The following is a 24,143-nucleotide window of genomic DNA, read 5'->3' as shown; positions in this document are numbered from 1 at the left end:
GGTCTACACCATTATATATAACGGCCACAGTCAATTGAGCCTGTTGTTGCGCTTATTTGAGCTGTTAAGACTCAATTTACACGATGAAGGCGTGCATCCAGGCTGGTGGGCTCGCGTGATGGAGCACTCCTGAGTCAGTAGTGGTTCACTTCAACCTGCACTTTAGCCGAAGGCCTATCACGAACGACCCTTTTCCGATGTATCCACACCGCAATCTCTGGTGGAGAGACAAGCTGTAGCGTGTTTCTGTTTCCGCCTGTGGCTTGTTTCAAACGTTGGTGTTGTTGCGGAATGCTACCGAGTGTGACCGCATAAGTTCAATCCTGTTGTTTCTTGACGCCATGGTGGGGAAGCCTGCAAACGACGAAGGAAGGCGCCTCAAGAGGTTGGCAATAACATCGTGCATAGGCTTGTATTGGCGCATAACAGCAGTTATCTCGTCGTCGGTCGGCGGCTCGAACTACCGAGAGCGTTGGGCTCTGCATAGTATACCGGATTAGGTCCGATGGGATTTCGCTCCACAATCCGATGCAGCAGAGGCATGCTTCCGCAACTACTGTAAGCCAAAGACGAGGGAGGTCCACTGAAGTGCAGTAGCGGTGCGGCGTGATAACTTCTTAGTCTTCTTGGCGTCTGCCCCCTGGGCTCGGGAGTTCTGGAGGGACTCAAAAAAGTTCTCGACTCGTGGCGTGAGGTTCCTTGTCGGCCGTTGAGTCAAACCCGATTTTCTACCGACACCGTTGGGTCTAGCGTGTGAGCCTAATTCGACAATACATTTCTCGTGCTGGATGTGTTGCTGTGAGCCTCTCGTTGTTGTTCAGCAATCGACGCGTTGCGAGGAGATGGTGTTGTGGTAGTGGTTGTGTGTTCACGACGTTGCAAGACGTCCCCGCATCGCCTGACCGTCATACGTCATCACTAGCAAATCATGTGGCATTGTTTCCCTGCATGTCTTTGATCCGCAATGCACGACAAACGCTTTTTGCAAACTTTAGACGTGGGAAAGACATGAGATCGTTGTTCTTGACATTCCAGTATCCAACTTCTATCCTTTCCCACCCGTAGAATAATTGGCGGGCCGTCATCGCAACGACGCCCGAGACAGTACCCCAAGCATCGATCAACATGTCAGCAACCAACGAGCAACCAGTCGAGACACCAGTCAACAAACTCAACGCAAAGCAGCAGAACCGAATCCAGAAAAGACGACTTGCACGTCAGCAACTCACTACGCACCTCGCTCTCGTACGGAAGAACAGCAAAACAAACGACCCTCCACGGATCGCAGGATGCATGCGCGCACCGCGAGGCCCAGACGGCCGCTTCCTCCACCGCGAACACGTCATCACAAAAGCAATAGAAAGTCTCAGCATACAAGAGACGACAGCAAAGCCTGTAGAAAGTGTGAATGAGAAGCCAAAATCCTGGACGCCATGGGTAGTCCCGTCTCTCTCCAAGACACCAAAAGCTTCCCGACTTTAGCTTCATACAAGACTGGGGAGTACTTCAGATCCCCAGCACCCAACCGTGTGAACACCGTGGACGCACTGGATACCTCCCCGCTCCCTCATTCCCTCACAGAACGAAGCCATCATGCTCCCTGTCAGCTTCTTCCTGCGCCCTGCCAATCGGATCGTCGGCATAAACCACTTTCACCTCCCACATACTGCTCGCGTTCATACCGATCAAGATACCCCCTCCTTTAGTCCCTTTCTCCCATCTCTTGGTTTGCTTCACGTCCTCTGTATCGAGGAGTAAGACGGTGAAGATATGTTCAGCGTCTCCCTTTGCATCAGCGCGGTCGACGTAAGAGGCGTGAAGCTTGGTTGTAGCCGCGTATCCTTTTGGCTTGGAAGCCTCGAATTTCGAAGACAAGGAGGTAGAGGAATGGTGTTCGGCATGGGCAAGAGGGCCGGCGGAGACGATGGTGTAGACAGGCGCAGGCAGGATATCGAAGACGTCTTTGTTAATTTCGCGAGTTATCTTCAGTATAGTGTAGACGCCGCGTTGGCCCTCAACAATGAATGTGTCGAAGCCTTTTTCCAAGAACTCTTCATCAACCTCCTTCTCTTCATCTTCGTCATCTTCAAACAGGAAGTCGTCGTTTGGCTTCTCTTTTATGACGGCAAGCTTGTCGATTGCGGGAGGTGAGTTGCTGACAACGTCTTCAATTTGAGGAAGGAGGTGGCGGAATGCTTTCGCAGGGCCGGTGAGTTCGTAAGAATCGATGTGTGGTCGGATGATGCTCAAGTACCAGATTGTGTTGGGTTCGACGTCGATGAAGGCGAGCTCATCGACTGGCTTGTCGACTTTGGGAGCGGGGATTGGAGTGGATTTGTTGAAGGGCATGACTTCATCGTCACCTTCAAAGTAGATGCCTTTGTCCATGGTGAGATGTAGGGAAAGTCGAGGACCTGTGATATCGTCGAGTATCGTAATGTCGGTGCTAAGGCAATGTACTCGGGGGCGGTACTTGAGAGGTTTATGAAGGTGAGAGGGATGGGCAATGTATACTGTAAGAGCAAGCACGGACGTTATAGCCTGCGAGCGTTTGTTAGATGACGTCGTCGCTTGTGGTTTGCGGTGTCGCGGTGAAGGCAGGACTGGAGCCTGGAGCTATCGGGCTCCAGTATGGGGCGCCGACAGACCGATACAAACAATCTTGTATACCGCCACGGGGGTTGATGGCGTGCGATATCGCCTAGACAAGGCGGTATGTAGGCGCCAACTCTCTCATCTGGAATCGAGGAACGATATATCAGCGGCAGTTCGAAGTGACTCCAGACGATCGTAGGATTGTGCATTGGTATCTCCTAGCAAAGTAAGACATTCCGCCTCTTAGAATACATAGTGTGCTTTTAGACTCAGTCCCTGAACGCCAGAGCGCCATACGCATGCAGAACGTGACATGTGATTGTCACTCAGCCTTCCATATGACTACACCGCCTAGTGTCTCTTCGCCCTCTTATCCTTGCCAGGCCGTTTGCTTACACCGCCGCTGGGCTTGCCCTTCATCCTTCGAGCCGAGAAACCGCTCCCGTCTGCGCTGGATTCGGCGGTGTTACTCTTCGCGTGACGCTTCTTGCCACCGAAGCCGTACTTCGAGTCCTTCTTCTGGCGCTTGTTGAAGTCCTTGCCGCCAGCACCACCGCGACTGCGGCGCTCGGACTTGTCGTCATCAGCGGTAGCGGCGACGTCGAAGAGGTCTTCCTCGTGGGTAGCTGTGATGTCGGCTCCTTGTCGCTCTGCATGTTTGTCAGTATACTGTCGTTCAAGTTCTCAGATATGGGTACAACATACTCCTCTTGAGAGTCTGGATCTTCTCAATGGTGTCCTTCTTCTCCTTTGCGCGCTCCTGCAGCTTCGCGACCTGAACCTGCTTTCCGAACTTCTTCAAGTCTCTCTGCTTGCGTGCCTCAGCAGCAGCCTTCTTGCCTGCCGCGGCATCAATCAGCTTCTGCTTGATCTTGCCCATGTGCTCGTCGCTCTTGACCATCTCGGCGAAGTAGTCGGCTGGCCGAGAGAACGACACACCCTCTTTCTTCAGCTTCTTCCGCGCATCCTTGACCGAGGACAGGCATTGCTTGTAGAAGGCGAGCTCACGGTTGAGGTCGTCCTCGACGTCGGCGATCTCGACAGGCTCGTCGGTAGTTACCGACTGGTATTCCGAGAAGGCGAGTTTCGAGTAGGGGAGTTGGATGCGGTTCAAGGCTGCGGTGAGGGCGGCGGTGTTGTTGATGGTAAGGCGCTGGTGCGGGATAATGTCACCCTTGTCCTCTGAAGCGACGGAGTCCAGATCGGATAGCGCAATGTCATCCTCGTCCTCGTCCTCATCCTCGTCATCTTCAGCGTCTTCATCCTCCTCTGCGGCCTCATCAGCCTGTATCTCCTCCTCGTCTGAGCTGATGTCGCTATCGGTGTCGTTGAGGTGGTCAAGGTCTACTTGAAGTCCATTGAGCGCGTCTTCATCTTCGCTTGCGTCGTCGTCGTCATCTTCGCCCTCAGTCTCCCACTCGGGCTCCTTGACTGCTGGCGCAGCCTTTGCGTCGGCCTTCTTGTCCTTCTTCGACTTCTTTGTCTTGCCATTGACCTTCACCTCTACCTCATCCAGCGGCACGGGTACGCCGCCCTCCTCGGTATCCTTTTCGCCCTCCTCCGCGGCCTTCCTGGCCTCGCGCTTTTCCTTGCGCTTCAGCGCCTGCTTGACGTACTTCTTCTGCTTCTCGCGCTTGATGTCGCGGCCCTGGTAGTTGTCGAGCGCCGACTTGAGCACGCCTTTCTTCGCCATGTCGTCTGAGTTTTATGAGGTTCTGGAGGGTGTGGAGTATTGGACGTCGCAAAAGACAAGACGTCAAAGCTTCCCAGAAAATAATTCGTGAACTTCCAAGTCTGGGCGCAGAAACATGTTAGCGCGCACGCTAGCTTCACCGCCTACGAAACGGGCAGGAAGCCGCGGCGAAGACCACGTGCTCCGCGACCTTACATATCCACCGTATGCGCATCTCTTCTGTTGTATAATAGCAGACCGCTTGACGATCGCCTTGTGAGGTGCTGAGATCGTCCCACATTCGCAGACTACTCGTATCGTTCTCTACTTTCCTCACAAACACGTTCAGTCATGGCGACACCGCAGCCGCTAGCAGACCGCGCGCAAAGCGATACTGCGGTACGTGCTTGTTACACTCACGATGCCCCGCTCCACCTAACACGCGCATAGTCGGCCGTCTCCAAAGATGCAGAGAGTTCTGGAGAGCTTACAGCAGTTGTCGACGATCTCCTGAATCAACTCAACACCAAGTTCACCACAGTCAGCAGTGAGCTGCTTGCTAAAAGTGAGTACAAGCATGTCTACAGCAAATACACTAGATGCTGACGAGGCGTAGTGGATGACATGTCACGGCGGCTGGATAACCTCGAAGCAACTATCCAGGCTGGAGACGGTACCAAGGGCTCAGGGTCTGGCAAGTAGATTTACAAGGAAGGCATCATGTTTGGTCAAAAGCGGGCGGTGTACTTCGCGCATGTCTCGGTCATTGGCGTTCGGTGTTAAATTACATAGATCGTATGCAATCTGGGTATTGACTTTTGGCTCTCTACTACTTGTTCCTCTTTCTCATTGTCATGATCACGTATGCCTGTCGCTCCTGCGCCAAGGCCTCTTTGCGCCCCCAGCTCATCTTATCATCTTAATAGTGTTGATGGTATGCCTCATTGCGAAATCTTACTTCACGCATGGGTCGTCTACAACTCAGACTTCTCCTCCTCAGCATCACCCATGAACTTCCTCAGAATGTTGCTCCTGCTCATCAAGTCATCCATCTTCTCGGGCGCCAGGTTGCCCTTGGCAATGAGTCCCTGCAGACGCTTGAGCTCCTTCGCAGCATACTCCTGGTTGGCACCAATCTTGTTGAAGACCTTGACGTAGTATTCGGCATACTTGTCTTGCAGAGTACCGGCGAGGGTCTTGGCCTCCTCAGCACCACCGGCCCATGAGCCCTGGAACTTCTCAATGAGGGTGTTGAAGGCCTCAATGGTGCCACCAGTGGCGTCAAGACCACCACCAACCGCACGGTGGGTACCGGCGTTGGCGTTGATAAAGTCGATGAAGTCCTTCTCGGCGCGGGCGCCGTTGTAGGGGAGAGGCTCGGTGGAGCCCTTGGGGAAGTATTTGATGGTCGGGTAGGATGACACGCCTTGCTCCTGTGCGAGGGCCTTGGAGTTTTCAGCTTCAGCGTCGACCTTGGCAATCAAGACACCGGGTTCGGTAACGAAGTCGTTGGCGAGGGTCTCCCAGACGGGGGCGAGAGTCTTGCAGTCTGCCAGGTGTTAGCTATGAACAATCGACAGAGAAGAGGTCAGCATGACATACGTCCGCACCATGGGGCAGTAAAGGCAACGAGCACATCCTGGTCCTTTCCAACCTTCTCCTTGAAGGTCTTGTCGTCCAAGTAGACGACCTGGCTAGGCAGCTTGCCCTTGACCTTGGGCTTGACCGAGCTCTTCTCTGTGATGAACTTGCTCAAGCTCTCGAGGTCACGTCCGCCGCTGTAATCCGTAGGCTTGTCGCTCTTTCCGTCGAACCACTTGAGGGTAGGGAAGCCTGAGACACCGAAACGCTTGCCGAGCGCCTTGTGAGCATCAGCATCGACCTTTGCGACGCTGACCTTGTCTCCGGCGTGCTGGAAGACGCCAGCGAGCTCATCGTAGACGGGGGCGAGGTTCTTGCAGTGGCCGCACCAGGGAGCGAAGAACTCTACGAGGGCGGGCTTGCCGGACTTAAGAACGACATCGTCGAAGTTGGAGGGTGTGAGGTCGATGACGGCCGATGCCGAGGCAATTGCGGGCAGCAGCGCAATGGCCGCGGGTATTAAATTGCGGAAAAGCATCTTGAAAGTGTATGAAGCTCAAGGATGAGTTGAAGCTCCAAATATGTGTTGAAGAGCGGTGGGAAATCTGGTGGGGAGCTAGAGCAGCACAGCGGCTATCAGGGTCCGCGGTGGCGATCGCTAGTCTGAAAGGTGTCCTTAGCGGTCTCAACTTTACAAATCCAACACCAACGCGACGGGATGACGTACACTGGATAGTGATCACTCATACTAATCACGGTCTTAGTCGTATATACAGCTGTTGATAAATATTTTATACTACAACATGCATTCAATTCCTGGGTATCACAAAGACATCGCCCTCCAGACCTGCAGGTGGCCATCACCTCCCAGACCCTCCAGATCTAATGCAACGACATCTTCCAATTGTTCCCCCCAGTCATCCCATAGCTACCACTAACCGTCTTCTCCTCTTCGCTCTTCTTTTCTTCTGTGACCTCTGGCTTGGCCTCTGCCTTCTTTGCCTCTACCTTCTCCTCCTTAACCTTCCCGAGCTCACCAGCAACCTTCTCCACAGCAGCCTTCAGCGCCCTCACATCCGCGCCCCTGATCTCCTCAATCTTCTTTCCATCCTTGAAGACCATGAACGTAGGCATAGCCGTGACACCATATTGCCCCGCGATCTCCCTTTGCTCATCCACATTGACCTTTACGAATGCGAATCTCCCTGGTGAGGTGTGTGCTGTGGAGAGTTGGTTGTAGATGGGCGCGATTTGCTTGCAAGGTGGACACCATGTTGCGTAGAAGTCGGCGATGAGATAGGTGTGGCCGTTCAAAAGAGTGCGGAAGTGTAGAGGTGCTGAGATCTCTGTTGGCATGGTTGATCTTGGGGTATTTGTTGAAGCGGCGTGCTGAGAAGATGTGTCAAGTGATTTGAGTGTGGTGTCTTAAGTACTGAAGGACTGTTGAAAGGCGGTTGTAGTGTATTGAAGCTGTCGTAAAATCCAGGCTGCACTTTTGTATTTGTTCGATTACGATGGCGCGACCTTGTGGAATGTTCTTTCCAATCAATGCGCCATACCACGAATGGTCTGGCCAATCAGCATTTGTCATCAGCTTCACGATCACGTGTCGGTGCGCTTGCCGCATCCGGTAGTCGGTGATAGCAGTTCTGCGCGGGAGAGGCTATGTATATGCTGGCGCAATGCGTATACGGGATTTTTGAGCGGAGTCATCAGTCATGCAGATGGGAGGGCCTGTCCTGAACAGATGGATAGTCTCGCGGAGGTTGATTCGACAGTGCAATGATGTACATGCTGATAGCAGTCTTGAATTCCAGAAAGTCCACAACGCCTCGCTATGCCATCATGAGCACTTGAACCCAGCTGCTTTTCAAGAATTGAATGACCCTTCAAAGCTCAGCCCCCTCCCCTGCCCAGTATCTCCTCCCTCTCCAACACCTCGGGCTTGAACTTGATCAGAAAGACCGTCTTGCCCGGCCACAGACCCTTGCCCTCTTCATCGCCCACACTATGCGCTGTCACACCCTCAGTTGGGAACCCCGCACCGTCGCACACACCCTCAATTATGCCCGCAACAAAGGCCGCGCAGTTCAAACTCGACAGTTCTTTGGGCAGACTTATGTATTGGTTGACCATGGGGTCGTTGTCGAAGAGCATGTACTGACCTGGGTCGGTGCCAGACTTTTCTAATGCATCGGCAGGTCGACCGAATAGGTAGCGGTATAGTTGTTGGGCGATGAACTGGAGGAGAGGTAGGATACGCGTGGGTCGGATGCTCGCGAGGGGGTTGGCGGTACGTGAGAGGAGGAGGTCGAGTAAGCGGAGGCCAATGGGGTAGCCTTGTGTATTCAGTCTAGATGTTGTCAGAACACGTTCAGCTGGAAACCCAATGCGGTATGTCGCAGTGCATATGCAAAGCTCCGCAACCGCGTGTGTCTAGCATACCTCTGCTCCAAGTCCCCCACATCCTTCGCGCCCTTCTGCGCATATGCAATCATCTCAATGAAGAGGTACGCAAACGCCGCCCTACTAAGCTCCGCATTCTTACTCCGGTTCAGATTCCTGTCGTATATGCTCTTTTTGTTCGACGGGTACCGCAGCCCAGGCCCTTGGCTTGGGGTGCCGCTCATCGCGATGTGCTGCCCTTGTGGTTGCGATTGTGTGCCGTGTTGCGGACGGATCGTGGCTGCAGAGGAGGATGTTGATGGCTTTTGCGCAGTGTCTACGGATCGAGAGAGGGACGACTGGCGCGAGGGGTAGTACGAGTGGTGTAGGGGCAGGATATTGGACATGGTCGCTATTGAACCCTGGCGATGTTGTTTGGCGGAGTGATGTGGGTCGGAGGGTCGTGCGTCGTGCGTCAGACCTGCCGCGGGTCGAGGATGCTAGGGATCATCTTCGGTGCTTAGCTAACATACAACTTTCACAATACAACAACTCTCGAAATTCTCAACCACTTCTACCCGGCGTTTTTGGAAGCGTCCTTTGCTGACTACGTTGGAACGAAAACCCCAGCGCCTGAGCCTATGAGATTGCCATTGATGCAGCCAATCCTCGGCACCGTGCCGCATCATTCAGTGGTTCGGGGGAGGAAGAGGAAGAGTGATAACGTGGTGCAGAAATACAACAGGGGTACCGCAGTCTACATTAGTACAGGAACAAGAGTTTAGCGGGTCTGACAGCAGTCTTTAGTATTCACTATAGGGTGGCGTGCTCTTCGATGCTACGTATCAAAATGGAGCGGCGGAGAGGTATAAAGCCACCATCCCCAACATCTACATTTCTCCGTTGTGTCGTGCTTCAGCATGACGACAAACTGCCTGGACTCCGCGCTTCGATCGCCACCCATCGTGCTCAGCAGCAGTTTCCATGTAACCATCAGGCATCTCAACCATGTCTCCATTCAACTTCTCGAGCTTCTTCTTCTCGTCATCCACACCCTCCGAGCCGACGACTTTGCGTACCTCGCCAGTCGATGCCTTCTTCCAGTCCTTGTACCACTCTTTGAACCTTTCCGTGAGATTCATCTGGTGCCACTGAAGGATTCTCATCATAGGTTGTACATCGGTGCGGCGGATATCGAACTGGATGGGGATGACGGCGAGGGTATTGTTCGGGTCCGCAGCCACATCGCGCATGTGAGATGCACCAGACTGCTCGACCTCAAGCTCCGCGCGCAGATCACCGTTGAGCTTTCTCTGTTGCTGTAGTGCAGCCAAAGCATCACCGCGTTCCTTCTTCATCCTGCGTTCGGATGCGAGGTGGCGTTGCTTATCACCTTGAGCGTCTTTGGCTTTCTCTTCCTCCTTCCCCGCCATGTCCTTAGCATTCTTCACCTTCTTGTTGGCACCCTTCAGTTTTCGTGTCTTTCCATCGTTCTGATTGCCCAGATTGACATTCTCGTACTCGATGGTCTTGAGCGTGTCTTTCAGCTGCGTGTTTTCGGATTGCAGGCGCGTGACCTCGCTTTCAAGGCGATTGAGACGGCGTACGGTGTCAGTTGGAAGATCAGATCCAGCAGCGGTTTTGGCAGTCCTTCGATCTAGATCGTCGATGGTCTTGCCTCGTTCCTCAGCCTGCTCTTTCCAGTATTCGCATTGCTGACTCAAGGTTGCGATGGTAGTCCTCAGACGGGTCTCTTCACCGTGTTTCGCCTCCTGTTCTTCATCGACTACGTTCTCGTGCCAGAGGCCACCGGCGGACTCTGTAGTAGACGCTTTGGATACTGACAGACTAAGCGACAACGTCCCGGAACGCAAGTCATCAGGGTCGTGGAAGAGTGCGTCCAGATTGAAGCTCATCTATTGTGGGTTAGTATGAGGTCAGGCCTAGCTGTTCTTCAGCTTACCTTGGATTGTACTCAGGTGGCTACACCATCTCGACGCGAAGAAAGCGACGATTTGAGGTTGCAACGTAGTTGTCACGCCAAGCATTTAGTCCCTGGCGAGGTGAAAGCCAAACAAGACGAAACGGGAAGGCGCGCTGGTCACCGCTTCACCGTAAGGCATCCTCTGGTCCGATCACTCAATTCTCAATTGCTCTATAACAGCTGCAAGTTCTCTCACTCGGAACGGCTTCGGAACCGCGTCGTCCATTCCAGTCTCTCTCGCACGCTTCAGTTGCTCGGGTCTTGCATTCGCGGTGACAGCGATGATATGAAGGTGCTTATCGATCGACCCGTCTTCCTGCGCGGCGCGAATCATACTTGCGCACTCAAGCCCATTGACAATGGGCATCTCAATGTCCATGAGGATGACGTCGATACGTGGCTCGTTGACACGTGGTTGCGACGAAGTCGAGCCTTTCCAGTGTTGCGTGGTCTGAATGAAGTCGAAAGCTTCCTGTCCGTTGTCGGCTGTGTGAACGATATACCCCTGGAGTTGTAGTTGTTTCTTGAGCACCCGTTGGTTGACCATGTTGTCCTCCACAAGCAGGATGCTAGACTGGACTGCTGGCGGTGCATCATCAGCGGTGCTCATAGCGTGAGGCAGCGACGAGGTCGATCCTTCGGATGTGATCGATTTTTCGGAGCTCCTGGTAGATAGAGACGGCCTCGGTGGTAGAGCCCTCGATGCTTTAGTGTAGAAAGCAAACGTAGATCCGATGTGTTGCTGAGACTGGAAGCCAATCTCGCCACCCATCAAGGCCACCAGTTTCTTGCTGATGGATAAACCCAGTCCGGAACCACCGTACTTACTGTATGTCTTTGGCATATTCTGGGTGAACTGGCTGAAGACGCGCGCTTTGGTCGATTCATCCATTCCGCACCCTGTATCTTCAACTTTGAACCACAGAAAGATGGACCCTTCCTCTGGTTCCGATTGGTCTACTGATCCCGTCTTTTGCACTGCTTTGATGAGACCATCGAAGATAGCAGTAGGTGGCCATGACGCTACTCCAATACGAACGGTAACAGCTCTTTCGTCGGATTTATCTTTGGTGAATTTGATCGCATTGGCGACCATGTTGAACAACACCTGCGTCACTCTGCCCGGATCAGCATCGATCCAGTCAACGCCGAGTTCGGTCAATGAAGGATCGGCTACAGCTACAAGCTGGACACCAGCTTGCTCAGCCTCGGCCTTGAAAGTATTCTCGACCTGACCCAAGAAGCTCTTGACTTGGAACACCGTTGGACAGATCTCAAGCAAATCCGAATCCAGTTTAGAGAGCGAAAGAATATCATCGATGATTCGTTTCTGATGCATAGTGCATGCCATGATCGTCTCGACAGCGTCGCTCATGCTGCTGTTGAGATTGCGCAAGTCGTCGGCCGAGCGGGAGCTTTCGTTGTCTGGTGTACTTCGGTTCTCGCACTGGTTCAGGAGAAGCTTCACTTCGGAGAGCGACTGAGCTATTGAATCCGCGCAATGCATGACAGCACTGAGAGGATTCCGAATCTGCGGTACGTTAGGCTATGCAACAACCGGTCTGATCTCCAAAGCGTACTTCATGGCTCACCATGTCAACGAAGCTTCAATCCATTAGTCAAGAAAGCATACCATAAGTAGGTTCACACTTACTTTTCTTGTTGCCTCTTGGCTTCTACAGCTTGTTGCAGCCGCGATTCGCTAAGATGAAGCTGCTCCAAAGCTGCTACGCGCGCAAGCTCTTGTTGTTTCAGAGCTTCTTCCTTGGTGGAAACATCCTCTTCTCTAGCAATGCGTTCTTTGCGGATCCTCTCAGTACGGCTCCTTGCTTCAGCGTTTGCCATCGAGATCACCTCGTGGGAGAAGTCACGATGGAGCGTCTTGATCCATGCTTGATAGGGGCGATCGTAAGGTGTACGAGGTGCCAAACCGACGATCAAGGCAGCATGAACATTGGCAGTCCGGTTCGAAACACTTGGCAAGATGACAGCCTGGTGGCACACATCGCCATAGCATCGACTCGTAGAAGCCTCACACATTTCCTGGGGGAGTGTACCGTTCTCAGCCTGGAGGAGTACCGGTGTACGAGTATTGACACTCCTGTAAAAGGCGTCAACCCATCCTTGATCCATGGTTGGCTCGAGTGTTGGAGGAGGCGCGGTCGGGAAGGAGCCAACAGTACCAGAGAGAACGAAGGTCGTTGTACGAGCCTGCTCCTCAGAAGAAGCGGTCTCTTTATCATGTTCTCCAGTCGTCTCTGCGCGGTATAACGCGGCAAACGATATGTCTCCGTCTCCATTGGATATGCCTTTCAAGATCGAGGGCCACAGCGTACCCAGATCCATGGCAGTCTCGCAGGAACTGCGAAATTCGTCCAAAGAATGCTCACGACGAGATTCCAGCATATCTCGGGTGACGTTGTAGGTTGTGGCATGGGATCCGCCCAGGGACGGCGGTAGACCCGTTGTGGTGATGGACAAGAACACTTCTTCGAGGCGGCCATGCCGGGAGAAAAAGAAGGGTACTTTTTGCTCGCCATGAAGATCCGACTTTGCTCTTAGGCACTTGCCAAGTTTATCGACCAAGGGCAGTTGTTGAACCAAAGCTGTGTTTAGGCTTATAGGCCGTCCTTGGTACTGCGGATGATGGTCGTACAACAGTCGGCCGTATGCTGTGTTGTAAAGAACGGTCGAATCGGAGCCAAGCAGGAAAATCTGCGGTTGAGGGGAGATCATGGCGATGTGGATGAGCAACAACAGCTCGCGAGGCCACGATGAAATGAGTCCGACGGCAGTTTTGGCCCAGTCCAAATCCCGAATGTATTGCAAATCGGCATCAATGGCTGGATCGCCGGTCGACTTCGTGAGAAAAGAGAGGTGAGACTGCTCAAGCTCTACCGCCATAGCAATGCCGATAGCGTGTCGACCCAAGAGAAAGATGTTATGGTACGGAGTTGCGGGCTGCTGCACCAGTACAGATCTCAGCCACATCTCATTGTTGATTCCCGTCCCGGAGTAAACGGCTCCAGGAGTGGCAAGCCAGACGTCTGGTGGGAATCTAGACCGCGTAGGCCATGCAACTGCCCTGTCCAAAGTCTAGACCATCGAGCCCATGGACCCTTACACTGTTCGCTGGGACATGCCGCTCCATGGCAAAGCGGGACGCACAACTGATGAGTATGTAGCTGCAGATGTGTTGCGAGTATGCGGGCGACAGTCTCGCATTGCCATGTAAATGGTGCCCCGGAGCGCCGACACTGAACGCAGCGAGCTGAGCACCATTCTGAAAATCATCCGCAGCAACTGCCGGGAGCATCGATGCGAAAGGCGCACCTAAGTAGCCAGCGAGAACAGAGTCTAGCATAGATGAGGGATGTATGTGGTGCATTCTGACATGCATTGCTCGCTTGTCAAGCTTCAATCAAACTTCGATGTGGCCAGATCTCTGTTCGAGATATAGCCTAGCCGAACGTGGCTAGCACATGCATCCCATCTGCCCAGGTGCGCTCGGGACTATCTTGCCGCCCGTTGTTTTTCAGCCACAACTGCCCAGGGGGCCTCTCTTTGCATTTCGGCAGACGCGACAAGTTGTTCCAGCCAAGCGTCGTTCAAAAGGAGTTTCAAAAGCCATCTGCCTGGCTTCCGACCGGATTTGCGCCAGTGGTGGCTTCGATAGTTGCCGGAACTCCGCAGATGGGCAGAAGCCTAAGCACACCTAGATTAGCGCGACCACTGGTTTCTTCACACTACGGATTGTGCCTTGGAGAGAGATTTCATTCGTCCAACAGCGGGATAGACCCTAAGCTCGAAAGTTGAACCTCCGCTTCGCTTGACCATCTCAGCAAAGAAGATCTCGAATACGGAGCCCAAAAGGTTCGCAGTGTGAGAGGAAGCGCTACCTAGAAGACGCCTGCGAAACTGCACAACGAAAACCTCAGGCGCGCAACCCAAAATCATTTATGGGTTTTAGCTACGAATGGGCTGATGCATCACGGCCTCGCTGGACGCCGGTCGTCCTTTGGTAAATCGTTGGACGCAAGAAGCACACAGGCAGCGACTCATGGACTCACGTTTGGCAGATCCGGCTACTCCACCACTGTGTTCAAGTCACTTCCACCCTGCCTGGTCTGTCGCCTGATCACACGTACCGTTATTACATCCAGAATTATATGTAGCCGTAGCGCCTAGTCACGCAGTGTGAGTAAAGTCACGACCTCGGGATGGATGGGGTCGACGGACGGCACGTGCGGGTCGATGCCTGTTTTGGCGAGAACCCCTGTAGTTCGCACCGCCTACATTGCGACTTCTTTCATCACGCATGCGCCACCCCCATTACGACGTCGCTGAATATCGACACTCGAATCCTCCTATTCTGTGTTTGTTGTATCAGGCAGACGCGCCGATCACGTCACGCATGTACAGCTAATGTGGCTGTGGGAAGGACCTGGACGGCCCTCAGCCACCAGTCGATTTATGTGGCCTCGAAGACTCAATGTACTTCAAGATGATTACAATTAAGCTTTCCAGACTTCTCTTTTACTTCGTGTAAGCATGGCTGTACTTACCTCAACCTTCCTCGTTCCGTGGAATGCAACCAACTTGTGTGCCACCTGCCGCCTAGTCGCGAAACATGACACGACACAACGGTACTACGCGAAACCTCTGAAGATAGCGGCTACCCGAGGCTGTGCTCTCTGTAGATACCTCTATGAGGAGCTTGTAGTTGGTTTCTTGGGACGCTCCGTTGAAGACGCCCATCTTGAAGTAGCTCGGCATGGACCATGTCTAGCAGTAATCGACTTTAGCAACACATTGCATCGGTTCGAGATATTCACTGAGCGTAGGTAGCAGCGATACGAAGTTACCGATAAGAGGCTGACACTGAACAGGCAAGCTCCCGAGCAACCAAACGTTCTTCAGACGGATCCACTCGCATGCCGATTCCGAACCGTGCTGGGATTTGATACATACATGGCTCGACAGGTGCACATCCACTCATGCATGCTGTCATCAAGAAGAATCACCGTCGATGCCAAACATACTGCTGAACGTGGAGACGTTGAAGCTGGTATATGGATCGTCCTGTAGAGGCGACAAGCGTTATGCCGCACTCAGCCACTGCTGGGGCGCTGCCGGTACTATGTCAGCCACCTTAAGAGCAACAGTGGAAGGGTTCAAAACTGGTCTGGACACCCATTACCTCCCGCAAAACTTTCGAGACGCCATCTACGCTACCCGGAGGTTGGGCCTCAAGCTACTTTGGGTCGATGCACTTTGTATCGTGCAAGACGATCGTGCGAGTCGCGACGTAGACATCAGCAATATGGGAAGCTACTACCGAAATGCTTTCGTTACACTCTCTATACTGAGCGCACAAGACTCCCATGTCGGCTTCCTCAAACCTCGAGAGTCAGTATCAACGATCACTATGGGTGAGAACCTTCAGCTTCGTCGAGCGCGGCCCACTTGGAGCGAAGTGCTTCATGAATCGCCACTGAACAAACGAGCATGGGTATTACAGGAGCGATTGCTGTCAAAGAGAGTCGTGCATTTCGAGAAGAACGAGATCTTCTGGGAGTGTCTTGAGACCTCTGCAAGAGAGGGAAGTGTAGAAAAGAACCCAGAAGCATGGCAAGAGGGCGAGTGGTCTAACGAGAGCTTCAAGCGCTGCCTTACTTTCGCCAACAATGCAGCCGTGGGGGAGTTCGGCAGACATGTGCCGGAGAGCGATGCCTTCATGATGCAATGGTACCGCATTGTTTGCCAATACTCTCGGCTGAGTCTCACATACCGTAGCGATATCTTCATGGCGATTGCTGGCATTGCGCAAATATTTCGCGAAGTCACACATTTTACATACCAGGCTGGCTTGTGGACAGAACATGTTCATGCTGGCCTCCTATGGTATGCCGACGGATCGCTCATACCCGTTCGACGGGCTACCGCTGTCTCCAGTCCACCTTCTTGGTCGTGGGCTTCTCTGGATGGCCCAGTAAACATGATCTTCAGTCGCGAATCAAGGGCGATGACCACCCAACTTGCAGCCACGGTGCTTGAACACCAACCTAAGCTCGAGCGAGCCGTTACCTCCTTTGCGCATACTGGGGATGGCGTTCTGATGCTGGAGGCCTATTGCCTCAACATCGTCTGCCGCTCGTGCTCAGACGGAAGCGCGCCATACAGCGACCCTTATCTTCGCATGGTGGTCGATATTTTCGACGAGCGTGGAGTCTGTATCGGTACAGGCTATCATGATCGCATCCCAGAAAGCTGCATTACCCAATGCTTGGCTCTGATCGTATCGCAGAGAGTGGACACAACCTTCAGCAGCACTCCCATTACTTACTTCCTGCTGGTTGTTGAGTCGCACCGCTTTGCGGAGACCCGCTATGAGCGAATAGGCATTGGGCAGACAGCCGATAAGACTTACGGACATGTACTGGACACCTTGAACATCAAGTCTGAGCAGAAGATGAAGGTTACACTCGTCTAAATACACATTCCCAGCATGTTTGTATTTCCTCGTCCTTCATGATGCTTGCGAAAGTTTTCATTCCACGCCTTCATTTGAGTCCACCCTGCGTATACTCTTTCTCTCACCAACAACCCACCGATCAAACAACATACCTTCAATCTTCGGCCCAGGGTGAACATCTAATATCTCATAAAACATCTCATACCCTCTTGGTCTCTCCTCTTTTTCCAGTCTTTCAAGCAGAGCAAAGTCCCTCGGGTGGGGAGTCATCTTGTACTCATTCTCGCGTAGACGGTACCTCAGTACCACTTCTCTAAGATCTGCGAAACCCCCAAGCGACGCATAAAGGCCCTCACAGTGATCGGAATTGCCAACGCCGCTGAACCAAGACGAAGACCATGTATCATCGATAACGATATTTCGGATCCGAGCGAGGCGTTGCGGAAGGACTGTCGACGTGAAAATAGACAGCATCTTGTGATTGTCGAATTTGAACGCGTTATTGGAGTAGAGCACCGGAATGGCCTCGCGGTACCTGCACATTTTGTAAGTCTTCTGCTCAACGAGACTGCTCAAAAGCGAGGAAGAAAACAAACATCTTCTTGCAAGTTCTCAGCATCTCCACGTTGCAGCCCGACGCCGCCTTTATCCTCCAAAGATCCCAAAGTTCCTCGCGATTAAACCTTAACCCCACTTCCTCCTGCTCAGAGAGCACGATCGCATAGATCTGCAGTCTCAACTCCGCAGGCAACTTGGTAAAGAACAAACTTTGCGATTGATATTCCGCATGCTTCCTCCATACCCCCCGGGTGTCATCAACCGAAACACTGCGCTTTCTCTTCTCCAAGGCACGCACGCGTCTCCGATGTTCGATTTTAGCCAAGGCGTCATATCGCCTTTGCTGTGCTGTAGATGGACGGCCGGGGGGACGTTTGACACAGGTCATGGGTTCGATGGATCTGATCCAATAACACAGACCACAGAGAGGGCAAGTGACGAGTTTGCAGCAGAGGCGCAGGGCGGAGCTGGTGTGCCATGTGTATACTATGGCATCTTTGATGGGCTCAAGAATTGGCATCGTGTTGTCTGAATGTTGTGTATGTTGAGATCGGGGGTTGTTGGCTGAAGATATGTGTTGTGGGTGGCCTTGTTTGATCTTGCGAAGGAGGCGGCGCAGTTGGTGGGGTCCGTCCCCTGTCGTGGCTTCGTCAGGCAACCATATCCTTGACGGTGAACACACAGCCCATCTTCCTCCAGATCGTGCTTGGCATATGCTCGATCTTTGCCTGGTTACTAGTGGTGCTATCCGGGGGAAGTGGTGTCATCTGGTATATACATAGCACTAGCCAGGCATGTTGGGTGAACCCGACAGCTACCGTGAAGGTATTCGCAGTATCGCAGATCTCAAGCGCACCACCGCAACTCGCAGCGATTGCCTCCAGGGCAAACTATCAAAGTATGCAGCACGTTTATCACATCACCGTAGACTACACCTCTCGCCAACTTCCCACCTCGTCCAGCCCTCCAGACACCACGTCCTACGATCGTATTCCCGTTCCCGGAACCTCTCTAGCCCCTCCATTGATCCAACAATCTCATACCAAACCTCCACGCCACCCATATCATTCCTTCGTCCCATCTCGTCCAATAACGCAAGCTCGCTTTGTAGCCAATACGGATCGCCACCGGCAGATAAGACCTCGTAGCTCATGACCAGAACCTTCAGCCTCGGCAAAGAAGTGATGATTGTGAAGAAGTCGTCGTATGTACAGTTACGGCGATATCGTTCCTCCTCGGTCTCATAATCGGTTGGGCCGTCAACCGACATTGTGCTTTGGGCGATGGTTATGTGCGTGAGGTTGGCTAAACGCGGTGGTGGAGTGGAGCGGGTGAACATGACGAAGCCACGGTAGGTTTTGAAGCTGAAAGTATTGCCTGAGTAGAGTACGTCAATGGCTTCGCGGTAACTGGTGGAAAAAAAAATCAGCGGGTGTAGATGTAAGTGTGGGGGTATACTAACGTTCTTTTACAGGCACGCAATATGCTTACTGAGCATCCAAGTTCAGCCTTGAACTCGAACACTTCCTTCCTGCCATTAGTGTCTGCCTTTGCCTCTGAATCCACAACAATCATATTCCGTTCGCACAGAACCAACTCATAGATCATCACTCTCAACTCTGCTGGTAATCTACCAAAGAGATTGCTCTGCAATTGCTCCACGGTTTTCTTCCGTCTCGTAAACGGCATCTTGGTGTGCTTCCCGTCCACAGACACACTTCGCTTTCGGTTTGCCACGGCCCGCTCTCGCCGCGCCTGCTTTACCTCGCTCATGACGCGGACGCGCTCTTCTTGTTTTCTTCTCCGATTCCGCCCAGTGCAGTCGCGGAGCCCGGCTGAGCGAGTGCAGTAACAATAGCCCAGACATGGGCATGTGAAGCGCTTTACCCAGCGACGCAGGCGGGCGCTGTCGTTCCAAGCGTATAGGACAGACTCATGGATACAAGTGAGCGGTCGCATCTTTAGCCTAACAGAATTTTGTGATGAGGATTTAAAAAAGTTTGGTTTTTAAATGACCTTGCGGATTGAAATGTTGACGGACGCTGGTGAGGCTGAGCATCGGGTGGCTTTGCGGGGCCCTACAATAGGCAACGACTTCGTACCATGCCGTTTCGAAAGAATGACAAAAGTAAGCGACCTAGAAGTCTACATCGCTTTGGAACTTTGTAGAGACCTGTTTCAATACTCATGTAGTCTGCAATCATCTTTCTAGGTTATTGCTTGTGTACGGCAAAAATGAGGAGAGGGAATGAATGCTCGACACTCTGCGCGATCAAGCGCGACTGCGCATACATGTTGTAGCCAAACTACACTATGCGGCAAGCTCTTCAGGCCGATGGGATACGAAGAAACTGATAATGTGCATACTGAACATTCAGAGCTGTCTGGAGTTTCTACGAAAGGTTTGAAGCTGTTCTTCTCCGAACGGAAGGAGCACAAGAGCCAAGTCGGATCAACAAAGCAAGAGCCCAGCATCCGGGTTACCAAAGTTAGTCATTCCACAATTTCCCCGCCCCCGCAAACCTAGCCTCGCACCAGCTCCACCTGACCCATTCGCATGGCACCACTGGCAGCCGGGTATACGGGACTCACGGAGACATCTCCTGATATCGTGACTATGCCAGCCCCGCTCCCGATGATACCCCAGCGTGCAAGCGGACGCGGCCCTCTTGTGCGAGCCGCGTCGCCTCACGATGCCCGCGATCCGGGCTTGGCCATTCGTCCAGAATCCGCGACATACATAGATATGTAGGGCGGCACGGCGGCAACAGTGGGTACCCTCTTCTAGATCACATGTACACCTGGGGGCTGTGCGCATACGTTCCGTGAAGCGGAACCGAGGTCGCTCCTTTTTAGAGTTGGCAGAGCGGAGGTGCAGATCGTGTCATGTCATCTGCTATCGAAAGCGCATTTGTAAATACGGTCGTTGATCGCGAGGAATCTGAGTTATGGGACTACCGAACTGGGGTGATCAAGACCGGGCTTCTACATTCACCATGCGCGCAGCAAGATACTACGGCAAAGAGGACATCAGGATTGAGGATGTGGATGAGCAGAAGTGCGGGGCGGGACAAGTCAGGGTATGTGTTTGAGGTTTGGGAAGCGCATTGTGCGATGACTGACAGTGTGTAGGTCGCACCGGCCTTCGTAGGCATCTGTGGTACAGATCTCCATGAATACCTCGGAGGACCCAACTTCGCGCCGACGACACCACACCCGTGTACGAACGAAACGATTCCCATCACCCTGGGGCATGAGTTCTCCGGGACTGTGACTGAAGTGGGTTCGGATAACTCGAGCTTTACGGTGGGCCAGAATGTCGTTGTTCAGCCGACAATATATTGTGGCAAATGCGAGGCGTGCAAAGCAGGCTCAGAAAACGTATGCGAAAACGGTGGCTTCATTGGGCTCTCGGGAGGAGGTGGCGGTTTGAGCGATTCAGTCGTTGTGCCTGAAGGCGCAGTACTGAACTTGCCCACCAACGTACCGCTCGACGTCGGCGCGCTGGTGGAGCCACTGGCGGTTGCGTGGCATGCTATCTCAGCTGCCCCACTGACACCCGACTCCGTTGTCATGGTCCTGGGTGGTGGACCGATCGGGCTGGCAATCGTCCAATGTCTCAAGGCCCTGGGTACCAAGAAGATCATCGTGAGCGAGGTGTCGGGCGCGCGGCAACGCTTCGCAAGGGAGTTCGGCGCGCACCACGTCCTCTGCCCCAAAACATACGACGTTGCGAAGATGAGCAAGGCTCTGAGTGGAAAAGATGGACCGGATGTGGTTTTCGACTGCGCTGGCGTTCCCGCAAGTCTCACAACGGCTTGCACGGCGGTGCGCGCTCGAGGGACAGTCGTCAACGTCGCGATTTGGGAGAAGGAAGTTCCGTTTAACCCGAACATGCTCGTGTTCCGGGAGGCGCAGTACACAGCCGTTTTGGGCTACCAAAGAAAGGACCTCGAGGCCGTCATCGAACATCTAGCTGCTGGTAAGTTGTGCGGTGAGCGAGAACTATTACCTCCAGATGCTGACTTGTCTTAGGTACTCTAAAACCCATGAAGATGATTACCAGCAAGATTAGTCTGGAGGATCTGGTAGAAGGCGGGATCAAAGCCCTGATCAACGACAAGGAGAACCATGTCAAGATCCTGGTTGAAGTTGGAGGTATGAGTCGCGTAGATTCTGCCATACACTGAAGTTGTCGTGTCCATATAGATCGAAGATATCCAGTAATGCTATGAGTGTGTTATGGTTGTAAAGCTTGAGTGATGTTTTGCAGTTGACGTATCAAAGCGTGACCATTTGGGTTCGCCCCTGCGCTCCACCTCGGCCCTGGGCAGCTTGCAGGGTCCAGCATGCCGTCACTTCCGCAAAAGTAATCTACGCATCTGGTCAACACCAAACACCCCACTACCTGCTATCATGACTTCGATAGACGCATTAGTTCATGCCTTCATAATTGCCCACATATTTCGATCACCATGCTAACGACAATGTCTTCGCTAACCCTAGACTCAATGGCTTGTTGCCAAGCGCCGTATACGGTGCGGCTGATGCCCATCTGTGGTAACGAGCTTTGTGCGCTGCAGTGTGGTGCCTCTGTAACGACAAGAGAGTGTTTCATGATCGCTTTAGAGTTCACTGATATCACCTTATAGGCCATGTCACAGTATAACTCGATGCCGTCCCCGGGGGTTTACGTTCCCCCATCCCAAGGCTCCCCAGCGCAATCGCAAGGCGTCCAGCAGCCCTCGAGCTATCAGCCCAATGCCACGAACTATGGAGCACAATATCAGTCTCAGAAGGGAGGAGGCACGTTTGGCCAGATGATGAATCAGCGGCTTGAGCAGGCGGTGACAACGGGAAAGCCAATGCTGAACAAGCTGGGCAAGACTATAAGCTCAAAGCTAGGGAACAAGCCTTCGGGAGGCCCACCGCAGCATCTGCAGAGCTATCAGAGTTACCAGACTCACTTTGGGCAGCAGGGCCAGAATCAACCATACCAGCAACCTCACGGTCAGGCTTTCAGTCCTCAGCCGCAACAGCAGCAATGGGCACCACCGCAGCAACAACCCCCACCTCAAGCGCCGAATGCCTACCCACCTCCACAGCCGTCTCCATATCAGCACTCGACCTACTCCACACCGGCTTCCGGCCACTCGGGGCAGAGCAACTACTTCCCATCGCAGACGACGCAAGCGCCCACAACACAATCTCATACGCCGCAGTCGCCGCTCACTACCACGGGACATAATTCCTGGCAAAACGGTCAAGGCGGCGGGATAGCGGAGCATACACAGACACACGGATACAATTGGCAAAACCAGGCGCAGCCGGGTCAGCCTCAGGCGCCTGTCCCGCAACCGACACAGGAATCAAGCCAATACGCTGGACAGCAGATGGGAGTGGTAGGAGGCTACAATGCTGTGCAACATACACCACCACCCCACACTTCTAGTATGTCTCTGGGAATACCCGCCCAGGCCATGCAGCCACAATGGGAACAGGCAGGTAATGGGCAGCAGTCGGGTTCTCAAACACATCCCCCTCAGCAGAACACCACTGCGGCAAGTCCGCCACCTCATTCACAGCAACAGTGGAATAGCCCGTCTTCAGGTGGTGCATATGGCCAAGGACAGTCGCCGATGACTGCTCACTCCGTCAGCCCTCCGCCGACACAGCCGATGACTGCGGCACCTCAAGTGCCATCAAACAAACCTGTACAGTCAAGTCAGTCGTCAACGCCAGCACCGCATCAATCCGGATATTCTGCGCCACACGAGTTCATTGCGGAGCTTCCTGCAGATCTTGGAAACTTGACTATTGCAGAATCGAAGCCCAAGGAACAAGAACCATCGGTCTCAGGCTCGCAATATCAAGCCTTCCACCCTTCGCTATCTCCGACTGGATCGCCATCGCCTGGCTTTACCATTCCTCGGCGGTCGTTTAGTGTCAGCACGATTCCACTGGCTGATCCGTGGAGGTTTGCAGATGCGATCACTGAAGTTCCAACACGCGAGTTCTACATTCTGGCCGATTTGCTTTTCGACGCTCTGGACCGGAAGTTTGAGCCAAAGAACACGGGCCTTCTGGAAGCACCAAAGATCATCGGGAGCTGGGTGAAATTGACCGAAGACGCGTGTCGTGAGTGTCTGAATTGCCGACAGATGATGCAAGACTAATGTGAAGTCAGGTCTTTTTTGCTACAGGTCCTATAGCGCTTTTGCAAAGCTGTGGAGTCTCGAGGGGATCCCCCACATCATGGTGCCCTGCCAATCCAACCTGACACCAAACTGGAACTTTAATCAACATTCACATGCGCAAGGTGCAAAAGTAATCGCTGATGTGTCAACGCCGATGACAACATACACAACGTACATGCCGGCTCTGAACCGGGCGGGATGGTACAAATTCTTCTTTCTTGAGATGATGCACGCGCCAGAAGATATCGGTGATTTGATGGCACTGTGCGCAGACACGTATAAGCCGGGGGTGCTGAACCACCCCGACCTCAACAAGCGGGACAAAATAGAAATGCCAGCACTGCAGGCCAGAGCTGCAGCAATTCAGACATTTGCGATCGGGCGCGTGTGTGAGGAGACGAAGGCTGCGATGGCAGTCGACCCCGATGTTCTTCCGGCGCACACGCACTCTACCGCACCTACCTCTGGACCCACGCAGACTGGGGCAGGTATGACGCCACAGGACATGACGGTGAGCATGCATAAGATCCAGGCAGAGCGGCAGTTGAATGACATGGCAGCCTGGAAGTGGTAGGTTTGCAGGCGAGAGGTTATGGGGAAGGCAGTTTCGTGTAGAATGGGCAAACACAATGCGATGACAGCAATGCCGTGTAACCGTAAACGCTGCGCTGGCCATGGTGCGACGGAATTGAATGC

The 24,143-nt window shown here is 53.2% G+C and overlaps 9 protein-coding genes across 9 annotated transcripts; 3 read left to right on the top strand and 6 right to left on the bottom strand.

Moving 5' to 3' along the window:
- Nucleotides 1–1,575: 1,575 nt before the first annotated feature.
- J4E92_002058 (uncharacterized protein) lies at nt 1,576–2,388 on the bottom strand (the record flags this gene model as incomplete). Its single annotated transcript, XM_051493464.1, has 1 exon — nt 1,576–2,388. One exon carries the CDS (start codon nt 2,386–2,388, stop codon nt 1,576–1,578), a length of 813 nt encoding a protein of 270 aa, XP_051356695.1.
- A 558-nt stretch (nt 2,389–2,946) lies between these two features.
- Nucleotides 2,947–4,288, bottom strand: J4E92_002057 (uncharacterized protein; the record flags this gene model as incomplete). The annotated part of the gene is made up of 2 exons (XM_051493463.1): nt 2,947–3,245; nt 3,301–4,288. The coding sequence occupies 2 exons, from the start codon at nt 4,286–4,288 to the stop codon at nt 2,947–2,949; spliced, it is 1,287 nt and encodes a 428-aa protein (XP_051356694.1).
- Nucleotides 4,289–4,618: 330 nt separating this feature from the next.
- Nucleotides 4,619–4,969, top strand: J4E92_002056 (uncharacterized protein; the record flags this gene model as incomplete). The annotated part of the gene is made up of 3 exons (XM_051493462.1): nt 4,619–4,666; nt 4,718–4,832; nt 4,884–4,969. 3 exons carry the CDS (start codon nt 4,619–4,621, stop codon nt 4,967–4,969), a joined length of 249 nt encoding a protein of 82 aa, XP_051356693.1.
- A 272-nt stretch (nt 4,970–5,241) lies between these two features.
- On the bottom strand, nt 5,242–6,386 carry J4E92_002055 (uncharacterized protein; the record flags this gene model as incomplete). Its single annotated transcript, XM_051493461.1, has 2 exons — nt 5,242–5,816; nt 5,870–6,386. The coding sequence occupies 2 exons, from the start codon at nt 6,384–6,386 to the stop codon at nt 5,242–5,244; spliced, it is 1,092 nt and encodes a 363-aa protein (XP_051356692.1).
- Nucleotides 6,387–6,730: 344 nt separating this feature from the next.
- On the bottom strand, nt 6,731–7,204 carry J4E92_002054 (uncharacterized protein; the record flags this gene model as incomplete). Its single annotated transcript, XM_051493460.1, has 1 exon — nt 6,731–7,204. The coding sequence occupies one exon, from the start codon at nt 7,202–7,204 to the stop codon at nt 6,731–6,733; it is 474 nt and encodes a 157-aa protein (XP_051356691.1).
- A 540-nt stretch (nt 7,205–7,744) lies between these two features.
- Nucleotides 7,745–8,640, bottom strand: J4E92_002053 (uncharacterized protein; the record flags this gene model as incomplete). Its single annotated transcript, XM_051493459.1, has 2 exons — nt 7,745–8,201; nt 8,294–8,640. The coding sequence occupies 2 exons, from the start codon at nt 8,638–8,640 to the stop codon at nt 7,745–7,747; spliced, it is 804 nt and encodes a 267-aa protein (XP_051356690.1).
- Nucleotides 8,641–9,123: 483 nt separating this feature from the next.
- J4E92_002052 (uncharacterized protein) lies at nt 9,124–13,121 on the bottom strand (the record flags this gene model as incomplete). The annotated part of the gene is made up of 4 exons (XM_051493458.1): nt 9,124–10,149; nt 10,414–11,748; nt 11,798–11,822; nt 11,872–13,121. The coding sequence occupies 4 exons, from the start codon at nt 13,119–13,121 to the stop codon at nt 9,124–9,126; spliced, it is 3,636 nt and encodes a 1,211-aa protein (XP_051356689.1).
- Nucleotides 13,122–15,540: 2,419 nt separating this feature from the next.
- J4E92_002051 (uncharacterized protein) lies at nt 15,541–16,710 on the top strand (the record flags this gene model as incomplete). Its single annotated transcript, XM_051493457.1, has 1 exon — nt 15,541–16,710. One exon carries the CDS (start codon nt 15,541–15,543, stop codon nt 16,708–16,710), a length of 1,170 nt encoding a protein of 389 aa, XP_051356688.1.
- Nucleotides 16,711–20,246: 3,536 nt separating this feature from the next.
- J4E92_002050 (uncharacterized protein) lies at nt 20,247–23,426 on the top strand (the record flags this gene model as incomplete). Its single annotated transcript, XM_051493456.1, has 5 exons — nt 20,247–20,330; nt 20,383–21,232; nt 21,286–21,408; nt 21,757–21,788; nt 21,903–23,426. The coding sequence occupies 5 exons, from the start codon at nt 20,247–20,249 to the stop codon at nt 23,424–23,426; spliced, it is 2,613 nt and encodes an 870-aa protein (XP_051356687.1).
- Between the last annotated feature and the right edge of the window lie 717 nt (nt 23,427–24,143).

The sequence above is a fragment of the Alternaria infectoria genome (genome assembly GCF_024043175.1).
Source record: "Alternaria infectoria strain BMP 0036 chromosome Unknown scaffold_2, whole genome shotgun sequence".
NCBI classification, from domain to species: Eukaryota; Fungi; Ascomycota; class Dothideomycetes; order Pleosporales; family Pleosporaceae; genus Alternaria; species Alternaria infectoria.
The sequence above is the reverse complement of the archived record's forward strand: the minus strand, read 5'-3'. Positions and strand labels throughout refer to the sequence as shown.